Source organism: Accipiter gentilis, chromosome 25 (genome assembly GCF_929443795.1).
Source record: "Accipiter gentilis chromosome 25, bAccGen1.1, whole genome shotgun sequence".
Taxonomy (NCBI): domain Eukaryota; kingdom Metazoa; phylum Chordata; class Aves; order Accipitriformes; family Accipitridae; genus Astur; species Astur gentilis.
Window position 1 is genome coordinate 12,186,816 of NC_064904.1, and position 16,092 is coordinate 12,202,907.

At 39.3% G+C, this 16,092-nt stretch overlaps 1 protein-coding gene across 6 annotated transcripts; it reads left to right on the forward strand.

Annotated features, from left to right (window-relative positions):
- Nucleotides 1–59: 59 nt before the first annotated feature.
- Nucleotides 60–15,926, forward strand: ZFYVE21 (zinc finger FYVE-type containing 21). 6 transcript variants are annotated; one of them, XM_049828376.1, is made up of 8 exons: nucleotides 60–227; nucleotides 6,252–6,302; nucleotides 8,482–8,650; nucleotides 10,408–10,483; nucleotides 11,203–11,294; nucleotides 12,114–12,167; nucleotides 13,705–13,847; nucleotides 15,260–15,921. In XM_049828376.1, the coding sequence occupies exons 1-8, from the start codon at nucleotides 90–92 to the stop codon at nucleotides 15,293–15,295; spliced, it is 759 nt and encodes a 252-aa protein (XP_049684333.1). In that variant the 5' UTR covers nucleotides 60–89; the 3' UTR covers nucleotides 15,296–15,921. The 6 variants fall into 6 exon arrangements, with proteins under 6 accessions (XP_049684333.1, XP_049684334.1, XP_049684336.1 ...); XM_049828377.1 differs by having other exon boundaries at nucleotides 60–221; nucleotides 15,260–15,917; XM_049828375.1 differs by lacking the exon at nucleotides 60–227 and adding an exon at nucleotides 251–1,930 and having other exon boundaries at nucleotides 15,260–15,926.
- The last annotated feature ends 166 nt before the right edge of the window (nucleotides 15,927–16,092 follow it).

The window sequence follows — 16,092 nt, forward strand, 5'->3', positions numbered from 1 at the left end:
TGCCAGTCCCGAGGCGGGGGAGAGAGTAGCGGTGGCGGAGTTTGAGAGGGAGGGGGGGGGGGGTTCGGGTGGTGGTGAGGGGGGAGAAGATGTCGGGCTGCGAGGCCTGCGACGCCAAGAAGCTGGTGCGCTCGCCCAGCGGGCTGCGCATGGTGCCCGAGCACCGCTCTGCCCGCAGCCCCTTCGGCTTGGACGAGCCGCCCTGGGTGCCTGACAAGGAGGTATCGGTAGGGGCGGGGGCGCCGCCATTTCATCCTCAGGGGAGGGACGGGGGGCTCCCCCCCCCCCCGCCAGCCCCAGCGGCTCCTCGCGGCGGCCGGTTGCCCCGCGGGGGGTCCTCGCCGCCTCAGGGGGCCGCTGCCCCGGCGGTGGCCGGGACCGGTCCGAGGGGTTGAGATGGGGCTTCTTCCCCTTTCTCGCACGCCGCCGCGTTTCCCGGCACGTCCCGCTGTCCCTCCGCCGTCGCTGCCTGCCGGGGCACGGGGGGGTGGTCGCCGCGGCTGAGGGGGGGCCCTTTGCAGCTCGGGAGGGTTGCCGGCTGGCCGCCGGGACGCGCGGAGGGGGCGGCGGGGCTGGCCCGGCTCTCCCGCCCGCCCGGTGCTGAGGGGTGCCGGGCAGGCTCAGCTCGCCTCGCCTCGGCGACGGACCGGGCAGCGGATCAGGCTGGCCCGGGTGCGGTTTTTTTAGTTGTGAACCACGGTGTTTTATTTCGGTGGGAGCAGTGGACTGGAAAGGATAGGACTGTTAGTCGTTCTTCAGGGGTGTGTGGCCCTGTCGCAAAAAATAGCGAGGAACTTAAAAGTGTAGTCAGCCGTGCAGCGTTAACGTTTAGTGAAGCGTTCTCTTTAAGTAATTGAGGACCATGTTGGTTTAAAAAAAAATAAAAAATGCAAAGTGTTAATAAGGCGAAGTTAGAACAGCCCTTCTGGCTCCCAGTGTGAATGTTCATAGTGTTAAATGAGTATTGAATAACTTGGACTGTTTCAGTCGACTTTGCCTTTAAATAGTTTTCAAGTAAACTATGTGATCGTGATGTTTTAGTAAATTTCATGTAATGTGCATTATTCGTTACCAGTCCATACAGCTAGATGCCAATACAACTTAGAATCAATTGTTTGTTTGTTTGTTTATTTGTTGCCAGCCTTCTGTGGTGTGGATGCATGCCAATGCATTTAAATGTAACCAGAACTAAGATTTATTTTAGATGAGCCAATATGAATTTAGGCAGGGAGTCATTAAACAAAGTCATTCTTTGCCAGACACTGACATGGTTGGTCTGTTTTGTATGGGAATGCTATGTCCTCCTTGGTTAGGAATGAGGAAGAAAATTTTGCTCCTACCTGGTATCTCCTGAGGCAGAAAGTTCTGTGTAAAAGTAGTAATTCTGGAGACTTGCTCTGCTAGTGCAGCTTCTGCAGCTCAGACTAACCTTTACTGTCATAAGGTGCATGACTCGTCACCCTTTTTTGGAAGGTGACTTTTTCAACTTATTTCAAACAAGTGGTCTGCTAAAATATCTTGTAGGAGTTTTATCAAGTTATTCTCTTCCATGCTCAGGGAATAAAAAAAAAAATAAAAATCCCCCCTGTCATCAGTAGCAACTGGTTATCTGTCTTATACGAAGTATAGGTAAGAAAAAATTTTCCGTGACTGGAGCCGAGTGTCATTTGAAGCTATCAGTGCTCAGCTCTCGGTGCTCCCACCTACTCGGCACCGTACGTGGTGTGGTGCACTGGGTGTGTTGAAGATGGGGTACGTATTTATCAGGGAGCATGTAGCAAAATCTGAGCAGTTATTGTGCAAGGGGTTCTCTTTGCGTTGTGTGGAGTCTGCTTTTGCTGCGTCGGTGACTTGCTGTGCCCTGTCTGCACTGACCTGCACGACCTGGAAACGTGATTCCTGGCATCGTCATCATCAACGGATAGAATTTGTGTGTAACAGCTAAATTGAAGTTAGTTTTCTTCCTGACCTGCCGAAATGTAGTTTTATATTTCAGTAGTTGATTATAGCAGACTAGTTTCATTTAAAAAAGAGTAAGGTACTTCTAACTCATTCTAATACATAGTACCATCTTAATTCAACTGAAGTTTTTTTGAGGATTGTGGTAGGATTTATTTAAACTAGTTAGACATATTTAAGAATTAAGTCTGTATATTTTAGATACATCAGTCTGATGTGTGTTGTTAGTTTGAATTTTGTATTACAGTTGTACTGCAGGTATTCATTCTCCTTAAAATTCAACTTTTCCCCTCTAATCTGTTGGTCAATAGGCTGATGGTGTTGATTTGTGACTGAATGTTGTCTTTTATCAGACTCAGATATTTGCTATTGAGAGGAAGTGTATTATAGGCAAACATTTTAAATGCATTTGTTAATTCATATTCTTTATCTTGCATTATTGTTGTTTTGTAAAAAGTTATTTTAGTAGATTTCTTGAAGTGTGTTGAAGTTCTGACATCCCTTTGGTTAATGTTTACCAAATAGGTTACAGACTTCTTCCTTAAATAAAGCAGGTACACAATATACAGGGAAGCTTATAGAATCCATGTTTTTATTAATAAAATCAAATTTAAAGAGATAGTGTTATCTAGTTAATTAATTCAGCAAGAACTCTTGCTCTTGTTACCATATCAGACGTAATTAAAAAAACACGTGTTCTTTGTCCAAGACAAGGGACTGGTATTAGCAAATGTTCATCTGGCTTTTCAAATATGCTGTCTTCTGCTGTGCAGCCAGTAACAGTCACAAATTCAGTAGCTTTATTTTTCTTATGCAGGAAGAGTCTGCTGGCTTATTTTGTAAAAGTATAGCCACCTAAAAATTACGGCAGTTAGTAGTTTTGCAAAACTTTTTTAACACTGAAATAGATTTCAATTTTTTAATTTTATGTCACAAGATTATACAGTCTTAAAATATCAGTTATTTTGAGGAGTTTGAAGTGTAAGACTGAAGCCGGACTACAGAAAACTTTCCTTTTGGTAGTCTTATTTATAATATAAATAATGAGGTGGATGGTAACATGAAAATTTGTGCTGAGCATCATTAGACTTGAGACAGAGCTTAAAATGTTGGTCACTGCATGTGCCTTGTCTAACCTGGAATTTCTTTGTTAATCACCAGCAGAGCTCAACTGATGATGTTCCTATTAGGGAAATGTTGGACTAGAAATTGAGTAAAATTTGTATGTTCAAATGCAGAGGTGGCCAAACCTCATGACATCCAGCTGTGTACCAGATCTTTATGTGGCTGAGGAACGCTGTGTGCCTCAGAGCTTGGGATGCGCAAGAGGAGCTCACAGATGTGGTGACGGTGATTCCCTAGGGCTCCTGGATTGCTGCGGGAGGGAACTGAGCTTTATGTAGCTGGGTTCTCTGTTGGCTCAGGCTCTTGGAGCTGGCACTAGTTGTGTGACAGAGCTGTGCGCGGACTGCTGATGAGTTCGTGTAGCTGAGGCAATGAATTGGCCTTGTACAGTTGTAATATCAGAAAGCATCATGAGCCATATCTGCCATATGTTTGCATTGTGTTGTTTTCCACTCTAGCATCAGCTGTTTTGGTTGGGCGTGTTACAAGGTGCGATTTGATGAGCTTGTGAACTTTCACATCTGCAAAAGTTCACTGTGTTAACAAGCTCAACCAGGTGTTACCTTGCATCATTTCTTGAATTGCTTTGTTATTGTATATGCAAATAAAGCATATGAAGTATAACTATAGCTTCCTGTCCATCTACAGTATTCTCACCTCTGTCTGGATCCAAAGTATTATGCAAATTTGTTAGCACATTTAGGCAAACCTGTGGGAAGTTCCACTCTATTTGTAATGAGCTAGCTCTTGGTATTTTTAAATTAATACCAAGATCCAATAACTGTTAGATGTTCTTCCATTTTCCTCTTGCTATATGAAGTAATCTGATACCAGTATTAGTGGCATGTTGATTGTATGTGAAACGAACATACTTGTGACATGCATTTTTAATTTCTTACTTCATATCTTTTTGTTTCCACTTGACAAAAAAAATCAGATTTGCACTAATTCTAAAAACCCTGTATCTTGAAGACACAAAAAGTTAACTCAAACATCATGCTTCCTTCTCTGTAAATGTGATAAAAACCCCTTCAAGCAACAAAGCTTAATTCAATACTCGTGCAGTCTCTGTAATTATGTCAGCATATGGATGAATAGGAAGAATTCACCTTTCAAGATCTTCTTCAATAGAGATCTCTTCCCAGGCAAAGTAGAAGTTGATATTATGCAAATGGGGATTCACTTGATTCTGGTTACTCAAAGCAGAAGTGCCTTGAAGGAACAGTGTTTCAAGCCTACTTGTGTTAGAACATTCTGTGGTGCCTACTACTGTATGCCATTCAATTTGTGGTTTATTTATGACCACTCTGTGCATCAGGCAGTGTTACCTGGAATTGAGAAATATTTTTCTTTAGAGTTTCTATTAAATAAGAGGATGGATAATTTTGTTCCTTCCTGAAAAGCAACTGGTATGTTTAGTGTGACAATGTGTATGAAATCTATTTAGGACAGTGTTTAGAAGAGCGTTTTTTTTCCCCCTAGTTTGTGGCTTATGCTTTCTAATTTCTGGCAAAAAAAAATAATACATGTTTTCATTAAGAGAATGAGTTAGATGCTTGGTAAATTCAAAGTATACCAAATTCTTACCAGGTCCAGCTCACAGACAAGCTATTAAGCTACACATATCAAAACCTAAAACACTAAATCAAGATCAATGTGAAATAAAATGTGGTATTAGCTGTGGAGTACTACTTGTTACAGAGATGAAACCTGGGGAGTGCTGAAGTTGCTTTATGCTGAAGGTTATTCATCAGTGAATGTTAGAATAAGCTTTTCTGTAGCCATTGTGAAAAGAGCTGGTTGGATGCCTTAATTTGATAAGTCATTTGAAACAATACAGGAACGCTTACTTCTGCTTCTTTCTTGTGTAGGATTTAGAAATAGATAGCTTATTGTAACAAATATTGCAAGTAGCTATTTGCCTTCCGTTACAGTGACTGCAGTTACTCCATATTTGTTAAACTTCTGTTTAGACATCAGAACACTTCATATAAATTATTGCAAATTATCAACAGTCTTCTACTTCAAAAGGATGTGAAAAGTTTCTAGAGAATTTTAATTTAGCTGTTGTAATATTTTCTTGGCTGTAGTTGTTGAACTTGTGACAGTGATTGAGTATCTGCTGAAGCAAAAGTCCCTGAAATAGACAAAAGCTGTTGTAATCTGAAGGAATTTATAGAGGATAAAGGGTTAAGTATTGAAATATGTTAAAGGCAAATAGTTATTACTGTGTTCTTAGCAAATAGCACTGGCTCAGCTTAGGGCATGTTTTTAAGATGAAATTCTGCTGTAGTCTGAGATAGTCCGGTTTGAGGAGTTTTGGTTTCTAGAGTTACAAAACTTAGTACAGGATCTAACCATGTTCTCCTGGTTCAGATGTCAGGCATAATTTTGCATTAATATTTGCAAATAAACAAGTAATAACTGCATTATAAGCCTTGCAGAGTGGTTTTTGGTATGGTGGATAATAATATGTAAAATCTTGGTGAAAATACAGTGATCTAACAGCTGAATATTAGCCCTTTGGTAGGTGACTTTCTATAAAGAAGATTTTAGTTGTCTGACAATCACTGATCACTTCTGGTAGTTGAGAAAATACTCCGTTGTGAGAGAGGATCTTCATTTTTTTCTGGCTTTTCTTTTGGGAGCAGTGTGGGTGTAAGCTTGTTTTAGGAAAGAGATATTTCAGGAAGTGACATTTTGTAGCTGGAATAAAAAGTCCTAGTGGCTTGGAAGAAAACCAAGTATCTCCTAGCATGTTTCAAAAATGTGTAAGTATTGACAGCATGAAAATACGTAAACAATGTTTTAGAGAGTCAACAGAGCATACAGTGAGGATGACAGCTTATATAAAAACAGGTGACTCTGGAATATATGACTATCTCAATAGCTAAACATAATTAAGCATAATAAGTACTTCTGAAATATAGTTTTGACTGCTTGCAAGATGCAGTATTCCTTAGGGTGAATGAGTTTGGCAGCTTTTTTGTCTTGTTATTTTGCTACATCAATATTAAATGAAAGCCATCCATGGTGAAAAGACAAAGGATGGAAATTTGTTGGAGGTGTTTTTTTTTAGGGCATAACGTAAAGCTCAGTTGTATATAGTAGTAGGATTAAAGGTTTAGAAATCTTGTAGATTAATCTTAATTTGTACTGTTTTCTAGTGCCCAAGATGTATGCAGTGTGATACAAAATTTGACTTCATAACTAGAAAGGTAAGAGACGTCAATGAAATGTAAAGGATTAACTGTTACAAAATACTAATATGGACTTCTTTTGATTTAAAATGTAGATGATTTCAGCAGAATAGCATGCAAAGTCTGATGTAACTTAAAGTAGTTTTTGTTTCTGTTCTGCTTTTTCTGAGTAGAGGCCATTTTTGTTTTAATTATGTTTCTTTGAAATTTTTCTTCTTGCTCAATGTGTAGTACATAGAGTTTTTCCAACTTACTGGGTACCCACAGATTCACATTCAAAGGAGGAGTTAGAAGAACTCATGCTGGAGTGGGCTGCTAACATCAGTACTGACATAGAAACCAAATCAACTAAGCTGTGTTTGGGGAGATAAAATTAGTTGTGGAAATGTAAGCAAACGTTTTCAGGCGTTATGAATTATAATCTTATATTAAAGAACCATATTGTTAAAGTGTGGAGAACTAAAACTCAGATTCTCCTTCTGTTCTAAAAGTAAAACAGGATTTATCTCAGGTTTGGGAAAGGGAATTTCTGATTGAAGTAGAAAGTGTAAACTGCCTTGATTGCTGTGAACCATAATTAGGCTCACTATATGAAGAAAACCCACTAACATTAGAGTGACATTATGTTCCTACATAAAAGTAACCAGGTCACTGTGGAATGCATGCTGGTGTGCAGAATACTACTATCAGAAAACATTCTGCTGATATTGAGGTTTTTGCATGGGGAAGGAAAGCAGCCTCCCGAAAAAGGCCAGCAATGATTTTTAGCAGGGAATGTCATTCCTTTGTATGTTGTTTGGAGGGAGGGGGAAGGAGAAATTGTAAACCAGGCATTCTAATATGTTATACCAGATAGGTATACATTTTCAGGAGGCCTGAAGAGCATTAGGATGTCAGTTAGTGATCCTAATAATAGACTAGAACAGACTATTTCAGTTGGAAGGGACCTACAATGATCATCTAGTCCAACTGCTTGGCCAGTTCAGGGCTGACCAAAGTTAAAGCATGTTGGTAAGGGTGTTGTTCAAATTCCCCTTAAACACTGACAGGCTTGGGGCATCGACCACCTCTCTAGGAAGCCTGTTCCAGTGTTTGACCACCCTCTTGATAAAGAAATGCTTCCTAATGTCCAGTCTAAATCTCCCCGGTGCAGCTTTGAACCATTCCCATACGTCCTGTCACTGGATACCAGGGAGAAGAGATCAGCACTTCCCTCTCCACTTTCCATCAGTCACAGAGTGTACTTTCTCCTAGTTCTTGTTTTAGTTGGATGGGTTAAGAGCATCGTGGTTGGTTGGTTTGAGTGTTTTGGTTGAGAAGCACTAATTCATTAGGCTGCTGTGTTTTACTTGTGTTAGCTTTGGGAAGTAAATGGAGGTAGCCCTGGGAAATATGTACTCCAGAGAATTTTGCATAATATATGGAAGGAAAGCCTAACACTGACCAAAACTGCAGTGTATCGGTTCTTTGTATCAAGCTGTTCAAACTTGCTTTGAGCCACAAATCAGTTCCTGCTTGTCTGGGAATACTTGTTCTGACATGAGAACTTGCATCAGGAAGACCTGCTGGGACTGTCACACCCCAGTAGTGATTTGGAGCACAAGCCACTTGTTGCAGATTTAGTAGCTGTGAAACACAGTGTAATAACTAGTTCTGATTTTGCAACTTCATTGGATTTGTACTATGCTACCTGGTATTTCTGATAGAGAAATAGCTTTAGGCTTTAAGTATGAAGATTCTTATCTTTTTCCGTGGGAAAAACTTAATAAGTTTTGAGAGAAGAATAAGATCTCCAGTTGAACTTTCCCAAAATCTTTGCTTGGAAATGGGAAGGGACCTTGAAAAGATGCTTCTCTTGTGTTTTTATTGACAGTAAGGTGAAGGATTTACTGGACACTGGAGAAACCCTTTCAGTGTCTTGTCTGGTCTGTGTCAGAAGCGTGTTCACAGAGTGCCAACAAGACTTATAGTGCTGTTGTTCATATACGCTTAGTCTTTGTCTTCAATCTTCAGAGATTTCTTTCTACTACTCTAGCAATTAAATTTCCTTTTAACTATCCCTCAACTTGTATGTTTCACACCTGAGAAACTGTTCAGTTTCTTGGGGAGGAGGAGATTTAATGTAGTAACTTCTATCAAATTATTCCCTAACAGTTTCCTTTGTAAATAAATAAACAAAATGTTCTCTCATGCTTAGCATCACTGCAGAAGGTGTGGAAAGTGTTTCTGTGACAAGTGCTGCAGTAAAAAAGTGCCTCTGCCTCGCATGTGCTTTGTGGACCCTGTGCGGCAGTGTGCTGAATGTGCCCTCATCTCTCAGAAAGAAACAGAGTTTTATGACAAACAGCTTAAAGTGCTCATGAATGGTAAGGACTGAATGCATATATAAGCTGGTTTGATCTCATTTATATTTATTCAAATGCTGTGTTAAACAAATCTGATAAACAGCAAGAGTAATGCCTCTTGTCAAACAAGCTGCAGTTGTCTCCTTTAAATACTGTTTTTTGTTGTCATGCTTCTTGTTTGCCATTTAATAATTCTGTATTATGAGTTTGTTTAGAGACAAGTTTACACTTTTAGTCAGTTTACAAAGAGTGATTTAATTAAAGACAGAGGAATTTTTAATGCCTCTGAGAACAGATGTGTGTGCAGTTTGGCATTTTTATTAAAATAATGCATCTTCTGGCCATATTCTTGTCACGTTAAATAGGGATGAAAAATAATTTACAGTAGAGAATATTTTAGTATTTTCTAACAAGATACAGCGCTTGTTTCAAGCTTCATCTCTGAGCTTTGATCTTGTCCATGGCCTACAGCTATGGTTGATGGCAGATCATCATAAGTGGTCAATTTTGCATAGCATTAAAACTACATGCAATACAGTAATTTGTGTTCCAATTACATTAGGAAAGCTGAGTCTTCAGTTTATAAAATCTTCTGTGATCGTTCGGTGCCTTTTGATGGGCTCTTAAATCTCAGCATGATGCCAATGTGTATAATTGGTAAGCTAAACCACAAGTCTGATTAACATGAATGTTCTTAGGGAGATTCTAGGTTCAGAAAGGAGTATGTACATCCCTGTAACACACAAATCATTCTTCACTCTGCAAATGAGGGTGTAGAAGAGGTTTTAAATAAGGTATTTTCAACTGAAGACTTTTTTTAAAGATTGTCCTGCTTGTATTCGTGTTATGAAATTGAAGTCTGAAGTTGTTCCTGGCTTGCTGTAGAGCCACAGATCTCAGATGGTGGTTGTGATGATCTTGGCAGTTTTGCGCTGTTGCCTCTCTGTTGCTTCAGCAGCAGCCTGGGGGCCTGTGCTGAGGGGCCAGTGAGACTGTGTAAAGTTGTGAAATAGGCAGCAAGGTGAAGCTGTCTGAGGCCACGTGGTTCAGATTATGGAGATAGACTGCAGACAATTTGGCAGGGCTGTATGTTGTTATTTTTTTCATTTCCCAGACCAACAGTGTTGGGATTAGGTAATACAGGGAGCGTGAGGCATGGAGGAAATAAAGTGGTTAGGCATGTAGTCTGCTTTATTTTAAGTTATGAATCACTTCACTAATGTAGCTAAGATGACTTTCCTGATGTCAAAGGAGCTGTTTTGAGCAGGAAGAAACATAACATGAAGGCTGAATTTCATTGACCTCAAAGTAAGACTGAACTAGCCTTCAGTAATGAAAAAGAGGTGTGTTTACTAAGTGTAGAGCTGAAGGGCGCATCCTGCTATTAGATTCTTCTGACAGTTTTTTTTTTTTAAATACTGAAACAATAGTTTGTATTATGGTGACAAGATAGGGTTTTTAATTGCCTGTTTTTGCCATCTCCAAATCTGTTGCCATTTTTAAAAGATTAATCTTGGATATCATCTGTATTTCTACAACATGTGGGAGAAATTACATAGCAATTGTGAAAGGTCCTGTGATTCAGAACATCATAATTAAAGATCAGCTTTTTATACTTGAGTATTCTGCTGATGTTAATCAGTTTAACATTTCAATTAGTTTCTTAATTCACCCAATTCAGTGTATTAGGTGCAGTAAGTAAAAATCAGTTAACCTTTTTGATACTTGAATGTTCCTTCCTAAACTCTGCATTAGAATACTAAAACATTTCTTTCCAGGTGCTACATTCTTTGTAACTCTAGGAACATCTGATAAATCTGAGCTCATGGTTTGTCGACTTTCCAACAATCAGAGGTGAGAAAGATTGACAGAATTGCACTTGTAAACTGTATTGTTGCACATACAGCTATATTATTATCTAATAACCTAAACAAAATAAGATTAACATGATGTGGGGATGTTGGAGAGAGTAATTGGACTGAAAGGATGGATAAAATTTTATTGGAGTAAGTTTGTTTGAATTTACTAGCAGTGTGGATCTGAATGCCTTGGAATGGTGGACCTCCACTCACTGATAATGCCTCTCAGTCCCACTGGAACACAGTTTTTTTGCCAGCTGATAGGGGAATCATAGAAGGGGGGGGGGGGGGAGGCAGGGAAAAATCTGTAGCCACTGAAAAAAGCTTATTTTGGAATGATTCTAACACTGCACTGTATTGCTTAACATTACAGCCAAAGCATTACTTTGGTCATCCCTATAATTTGGTTGGCTAGAACACTTTAGACTCTGTGTTCTCTTCTTCCCCCAGAACTTTGGAAGAATGCTTTTAATATTTTGAAAGGGTCTCCTGGCAAACTGAACTGTAGGTTTTGTGGTTTGGTTTTTTTTTCCCTTTAAGTGAAGAACTTCAATGAAAAGTAATTTTTCCTGCTTGATTTCTCTCCTTCCCCACCCCAAAGAACATATAAACAGCTAGTCACTGAGAGATTATGGGGTTTTTTTCCCTTTGATTTGGACTTGATATGGTAGGAAAACCCCCATTTTTTAAAGAAGTTTTTATTCTGTTATGTAGATATCTGGTTTTGGATGGAGACAGCCACTATGAAATTGAAATTATACAGATTTCAACTGTTCAGATACTTACAGAGGGATTTACTCCTGGAGGTAAATTTTTCATTGATTGCAGATTAACTATTAAGAAAAAAATAAGTGACGTTGTAATTATTGTTTGAGCTAGACAGTGCATTTCTAGGTTATTGGTAACTTAGGTGTAACTATGTTAAAACTGCTCTGGGAATGAAGTGCAGTGTGTGCAACCCTGTCTGGCTAGTGGGATTTTGGGGAAAAACCTAAGAATTACAGCTGTAATATGGGGGAGCTTCTTGATAAACCTGAGTAAAGGTGGTCATCATCTGTTCTGATCCTTTCTCTTGGCTAAATATAAACATCTATTGATTCAAAAGCTTATGAGGGAACTGTTAGTCTTTGGTAGCTTCCATTTCAGAATCCAGCTGGGATTTCTTTTCTACTGGTACAATTGTGAGGAAAGTGAGAGAGAAACGGGGGGTGAAGGGGGATATAAATACTTAAACTATGCTTTCTTCACTTCATTTAAGATTAAAGGGTGGCCACATGAAACTGGTAACACCTGAATCAGAGGGCAGCTACTTACTGCCTCATCTCTTACCAGATTTTAGAGTATTTCAGGATGAACTTGAATGTGATTTCACTGAAATGAGAACAAACAAGGTCAGGAATTTTAATAACTGTTCTCTAACAACACCTCTGTCACTGCTGGAATTTTCTAATCAGACAGCCTATCTGTGCAATATTCAGTCAGTACAGCATGTTAACTTCAATGAACTTATCTTGGTACTGAAATCAACCAGATTTGTTGCTGAGTTCCTTAATGCTCCTGTAGTTTCTTGTTTACTACTCTTCTGACTGCTGTATCTTTTTGCCTGCCTGCCTTCTTGATGGTAGAAAAAGATATTCACACTTACACCAGCCTTCTGGAGAGCCAGCATATTACTGAAGGTATCGCCAGTACCTTTGAGCATGACTCACCTAAGCATGTTGTCATGGCCCCTCTCCATCTTTCTTCCTCTGCAGTGCTGTTTTTTCGCTTGATCTCTAGCTGTTCAGCTTAAGTTATGTTCAAATCTGACATGTACCTGTCTCTTCCCATCTGTCTGTTTAATAAACTGAGAATGAATGTTTTTTATAACTTTTTGGAGGAGAACTAAAACACTCAAGGCCGCCTTTAGACCACATGTGCTATTGTCCATGCTAGAAGAGAGAAAGGAAGATGAGAAATAGTATCTTTAGTCATACAGAGTATTACATGTCATCTACTTCAGCAGAGGTGTGATGAATTGTGTATACCAGAAATGAATAATATGCTTCTTTTGTACTGTCCAGTAAAGCTTTGCACTGAATAAATAAACTGTTAATTAATGGCTTGCTTTTACACATCTTTAAAAGAAGTAAGACATCGTAATGCAAGGTGTGTTCTGCCTGACTCAGTAATGTCCTGGAATACCAGACCTGGGCAAACTGGTCAAGGCTGTAGGTGTTTGATTTCCACTGGTTTATCTTTGGGTAGCCCCTTAATCTGTTACTTTGACCAGGTAGATGTAGGATAAACCAAAATCCAACTTCATCACTTGCTCCCCTGCAAGAGGAGCAAATGGCTACTTTTATGAACACTGCTTGCAGGCTTTCGATCAGGTTGCTTAGATTGAGATTGTCTTTCTTTGGCTGCTTGGGTTTTGCAGTAATGGCCCCCCAGGAGCCCTCTCACACACGTTTGTTTAAAAAGAATTTTGCAGAAGGTGTCTTTCTGTATACAGTGGTGCTGTTCCTGGGGCTTAGTTTATGCTCTACTGCTTCAGGAAATAGTGCCAATAAAGTGTGGTATTCTAAACAAAGCTTTTGTTTCATTTCTGTATTTTTGCTTTGGCTTATCTTAACCTCTATACAGCTAGAGTAAAAGAGATACAAACATCTTGCTATCACACTGTTGTCAGAGCAATGTCCTTTGTAGCGGATTTTGTTCAGGAAGCAAATGACGTTGCCTGTCGTTATCTAGTCTTGCATAAGCATCTTTCCCAATGTTTGGAAGGACTTTTGACTGCTATGCCAGACTTTGGATCAAGCAGGGATCCCTCTTTTCTATCACTTTTCTAACTGCACACAAGTAATTCAGTTTGCCAGCTGCAGGCTGCAGTATGAAACTATGGCACCTACTTAAGAGAAGACATGCTAATACTAAAATATGAGGGTATTAGTGTGTGTAGCTAGCGGCTTTATCTCATGGCTTGTACAAGTTCTGCCTCAGTGGTTTCCAGGGAGAATTGAATGATACCGAGTCTCCACACTCCATTGCCTGGCACTAACACCCATGGTCACTACCTCCTCTGATGTGGCAGTTGTTACTGCACCTGCAGTTGCTAGTGCTTTGAATTAAGTGATGAGCTAGTTTTCTTCAAACATGCGTATTAGCTAGAAGAAGTTGTGTTACTTAGTTGGTAAAACCTGTTGCTGTTCCTGATTTTATTTCCTTTTTTTTCAGGAGGTAATACTCGTGCCATAGGTATGATTCTGCAGTATAAGGTACCAGGATCAGAGGAGCTAACGCAGATGAAATTTACAGCTAGTGAAGACTTCAGCTGTAACAAGAAGCTGTCAGCAAGCTGGCTGGCAGCTATGCATAAGGTAAGCAAAGGAGGCAAAACTTCCAGAAGGCTGAAGAAAATCTTTACATAGGGTGCTTAGTAGCACTAAAGAGAGCACACACAGCCTTAGGAGTCTTTTTTTTAATTTTTTTTTTTATTTAAGGATTCTAGGGCCTTGTTGCTAAGAAAACAGAAGCTATGAATGGTTGTTGTGAACATGACTTTAGCTTTATACTCGGATAGCTGAAGGAAGGTACACACTACAAAGGGTTTCCTAAGATCTTATGTGTGTTAGGTGAAAAGTAGGAATTGGACTTTCAGGTTCCTTGGGTTTTTGTTACTCACTGAAGAATGTGCATTATGAAATACTCTCTTGAACCTAAACTCGGCTAATTGTTTTTACTACTTCATGAAGGTTCAAAGTTGTTGATTTTTTGAAAACAGGAACAGAGGTGGGGGCAGGACCCTGGGGAAGACTTTCATCTTTTGTTGCTAGGCATTGTATGGCTAATGAAACTGAAGTTTCCTATTTCATAAGTCAGAGTTACGGGAGACAAGAACAAAACCACCCCAGATAGTTCTGGAACTTTGTTCATCCAATCAGTTGATAATTAGAACTGTAATTTATAAGCTGTCTGCAAATGCAAGTGTGTGGCTGTTTGCTACTCTACCACTGTCGTTAAGCTCCCCAGCAACCCCTAACCCCAGCATTTAACTCTGTGTTCAGCACAGCACACTCAAACTTTGTATTGCTGTCTGAGTACAATTTAGCTCTTCCTTAGATCTATTCCACTTCGTCTTTCACAAGCAATGCAACTCCTACAAATATGGTGAGAACCGGCACTTCATGTATAACCTTAACACCCTAACACCCTCTCTGTGCCCCAGAATTGTCTCCTTCGATAGTTCAGTTTGGAGTAACTGACCAGTGCAGTGAGACTTTCAGAGATGCTAGTTAATACCACATAAAAGGACTTGCAGCTAGAGAATGCATGTCTGTTCCCACTGCAGGGGGTTGATTGATCCTATAGAATGAGACATGGAACACCTCAAAACTTTGCAAGGAGGAGGCAGAAGGGGTAGGAGGAATATCAGTGTAACTGTTTACTGCATGTGATCAGACAGATTACCAAGATCTTAGAAACTTCTATTACTTCTAGCTTTTCTAAAGGCAGTTTTGATGAGAAGGGATAATTTCTAACCAAGAAGAAACAAAGGTGTTGAGCTAAAGTCTTCAGTGACCTCAGGTTCTGCACTTAAAGTAACCCTGAAATAGTCACAAAAGTTACTCTAGTGCCTATGTAAATGCTATTAAATGCCTTAGACTAAGGAAAAGAGGGGAAGAATTTAAAGTCTTGGGTTTAAAGGAAACATTTGGACGGGTAGGAAGGAGATGGAAGTGGCTGCAAGTGAAACTTCATTTAACACAATGACATTTTGCCTTCATGCTAGGCAACAAAACTTCTTTATGAGTCCCGGGACCAGTAAGAACAGCAAACTGTTGACCGCTTGAGGGAAGACACCAGCCTCCATGGACCTGCCTCTCACTTTTTGCTAATTTGACAGCTGGTAACATTTGCTGTTCTTGACCCTTTCTCATTCCAGTGTGGTTCATTATGTAAGAACTGGCAAATGCAATGTGAGTATGAGTATTCACTATAGTGTGCAATATGTATACAATTAATGCTTTAAACAGCTTCACCTTTTAAGACTTTGTATATTTTGTTAAGCCTTTATTGGCACTTAATAGGAAAGTGACCTGCACTACAGCTAATGTACAGCACAACTTTTATAGTAACAATTATAAATACTGTTTGCTACAAAAAGCAAACAAATGTGTATGTCTCTTCTGCAGAGAATAGCTTTTGGGTATAGATCTCAGGTTTTTCCCTCTATCCAAATGTTTAAAATCAATGTACAATAAAGTCTGCCTTAGATATGATTTTATAGAAATCACTTGGGTTTTTTTAAACATTTAATTTTAAACATATAAATACTTCACCAAATACCACCACATTGGACTTACATGAACATGACCTTGAAACTTAACTTCTGTAATAAATAAGCTTCCAGAATAATTTTTAGTTTTGTATTTTCTTTTTTGTAACTAGCTTTTGTTAATCTAACTGTAATGCTAGTTGAATTGTATACAATTTAATGTACAAATATGAATAAATTAATTCACTTATTTAAAAGAATGAGGTGATATTTAATTTCACAATACATAACTTCTTTAATGATGGATGCTGTGGTCTCTGCTCTCTGAAACTTTTGACTTCTTATAA

Bases quoted from the DNA above. Each gene is read 5' to 3' on its own strand.
- ZFYVE21 (XM_049828375.1), top strand. From the start codon at position 1,748: ATGGGGTACGTATTTATCAGGGAGCATGTAGCAAAATCTGAGCAGTTA. The intron at 6,303-8,481 runs GTAAGAGACGTC...TCTCATGCTTAG, and splicing joins TTGACTTCATAACTAGAAAG to CATCACTGCAGAAGGTGTGG. The intron at 13,848-15,259 runs GTAAGCAAAGGA...CCTTCATGCTAG, and splicing joins GGCTGGCAGCTATGCATAAG to GCAACAAAACTTCTTTATGA.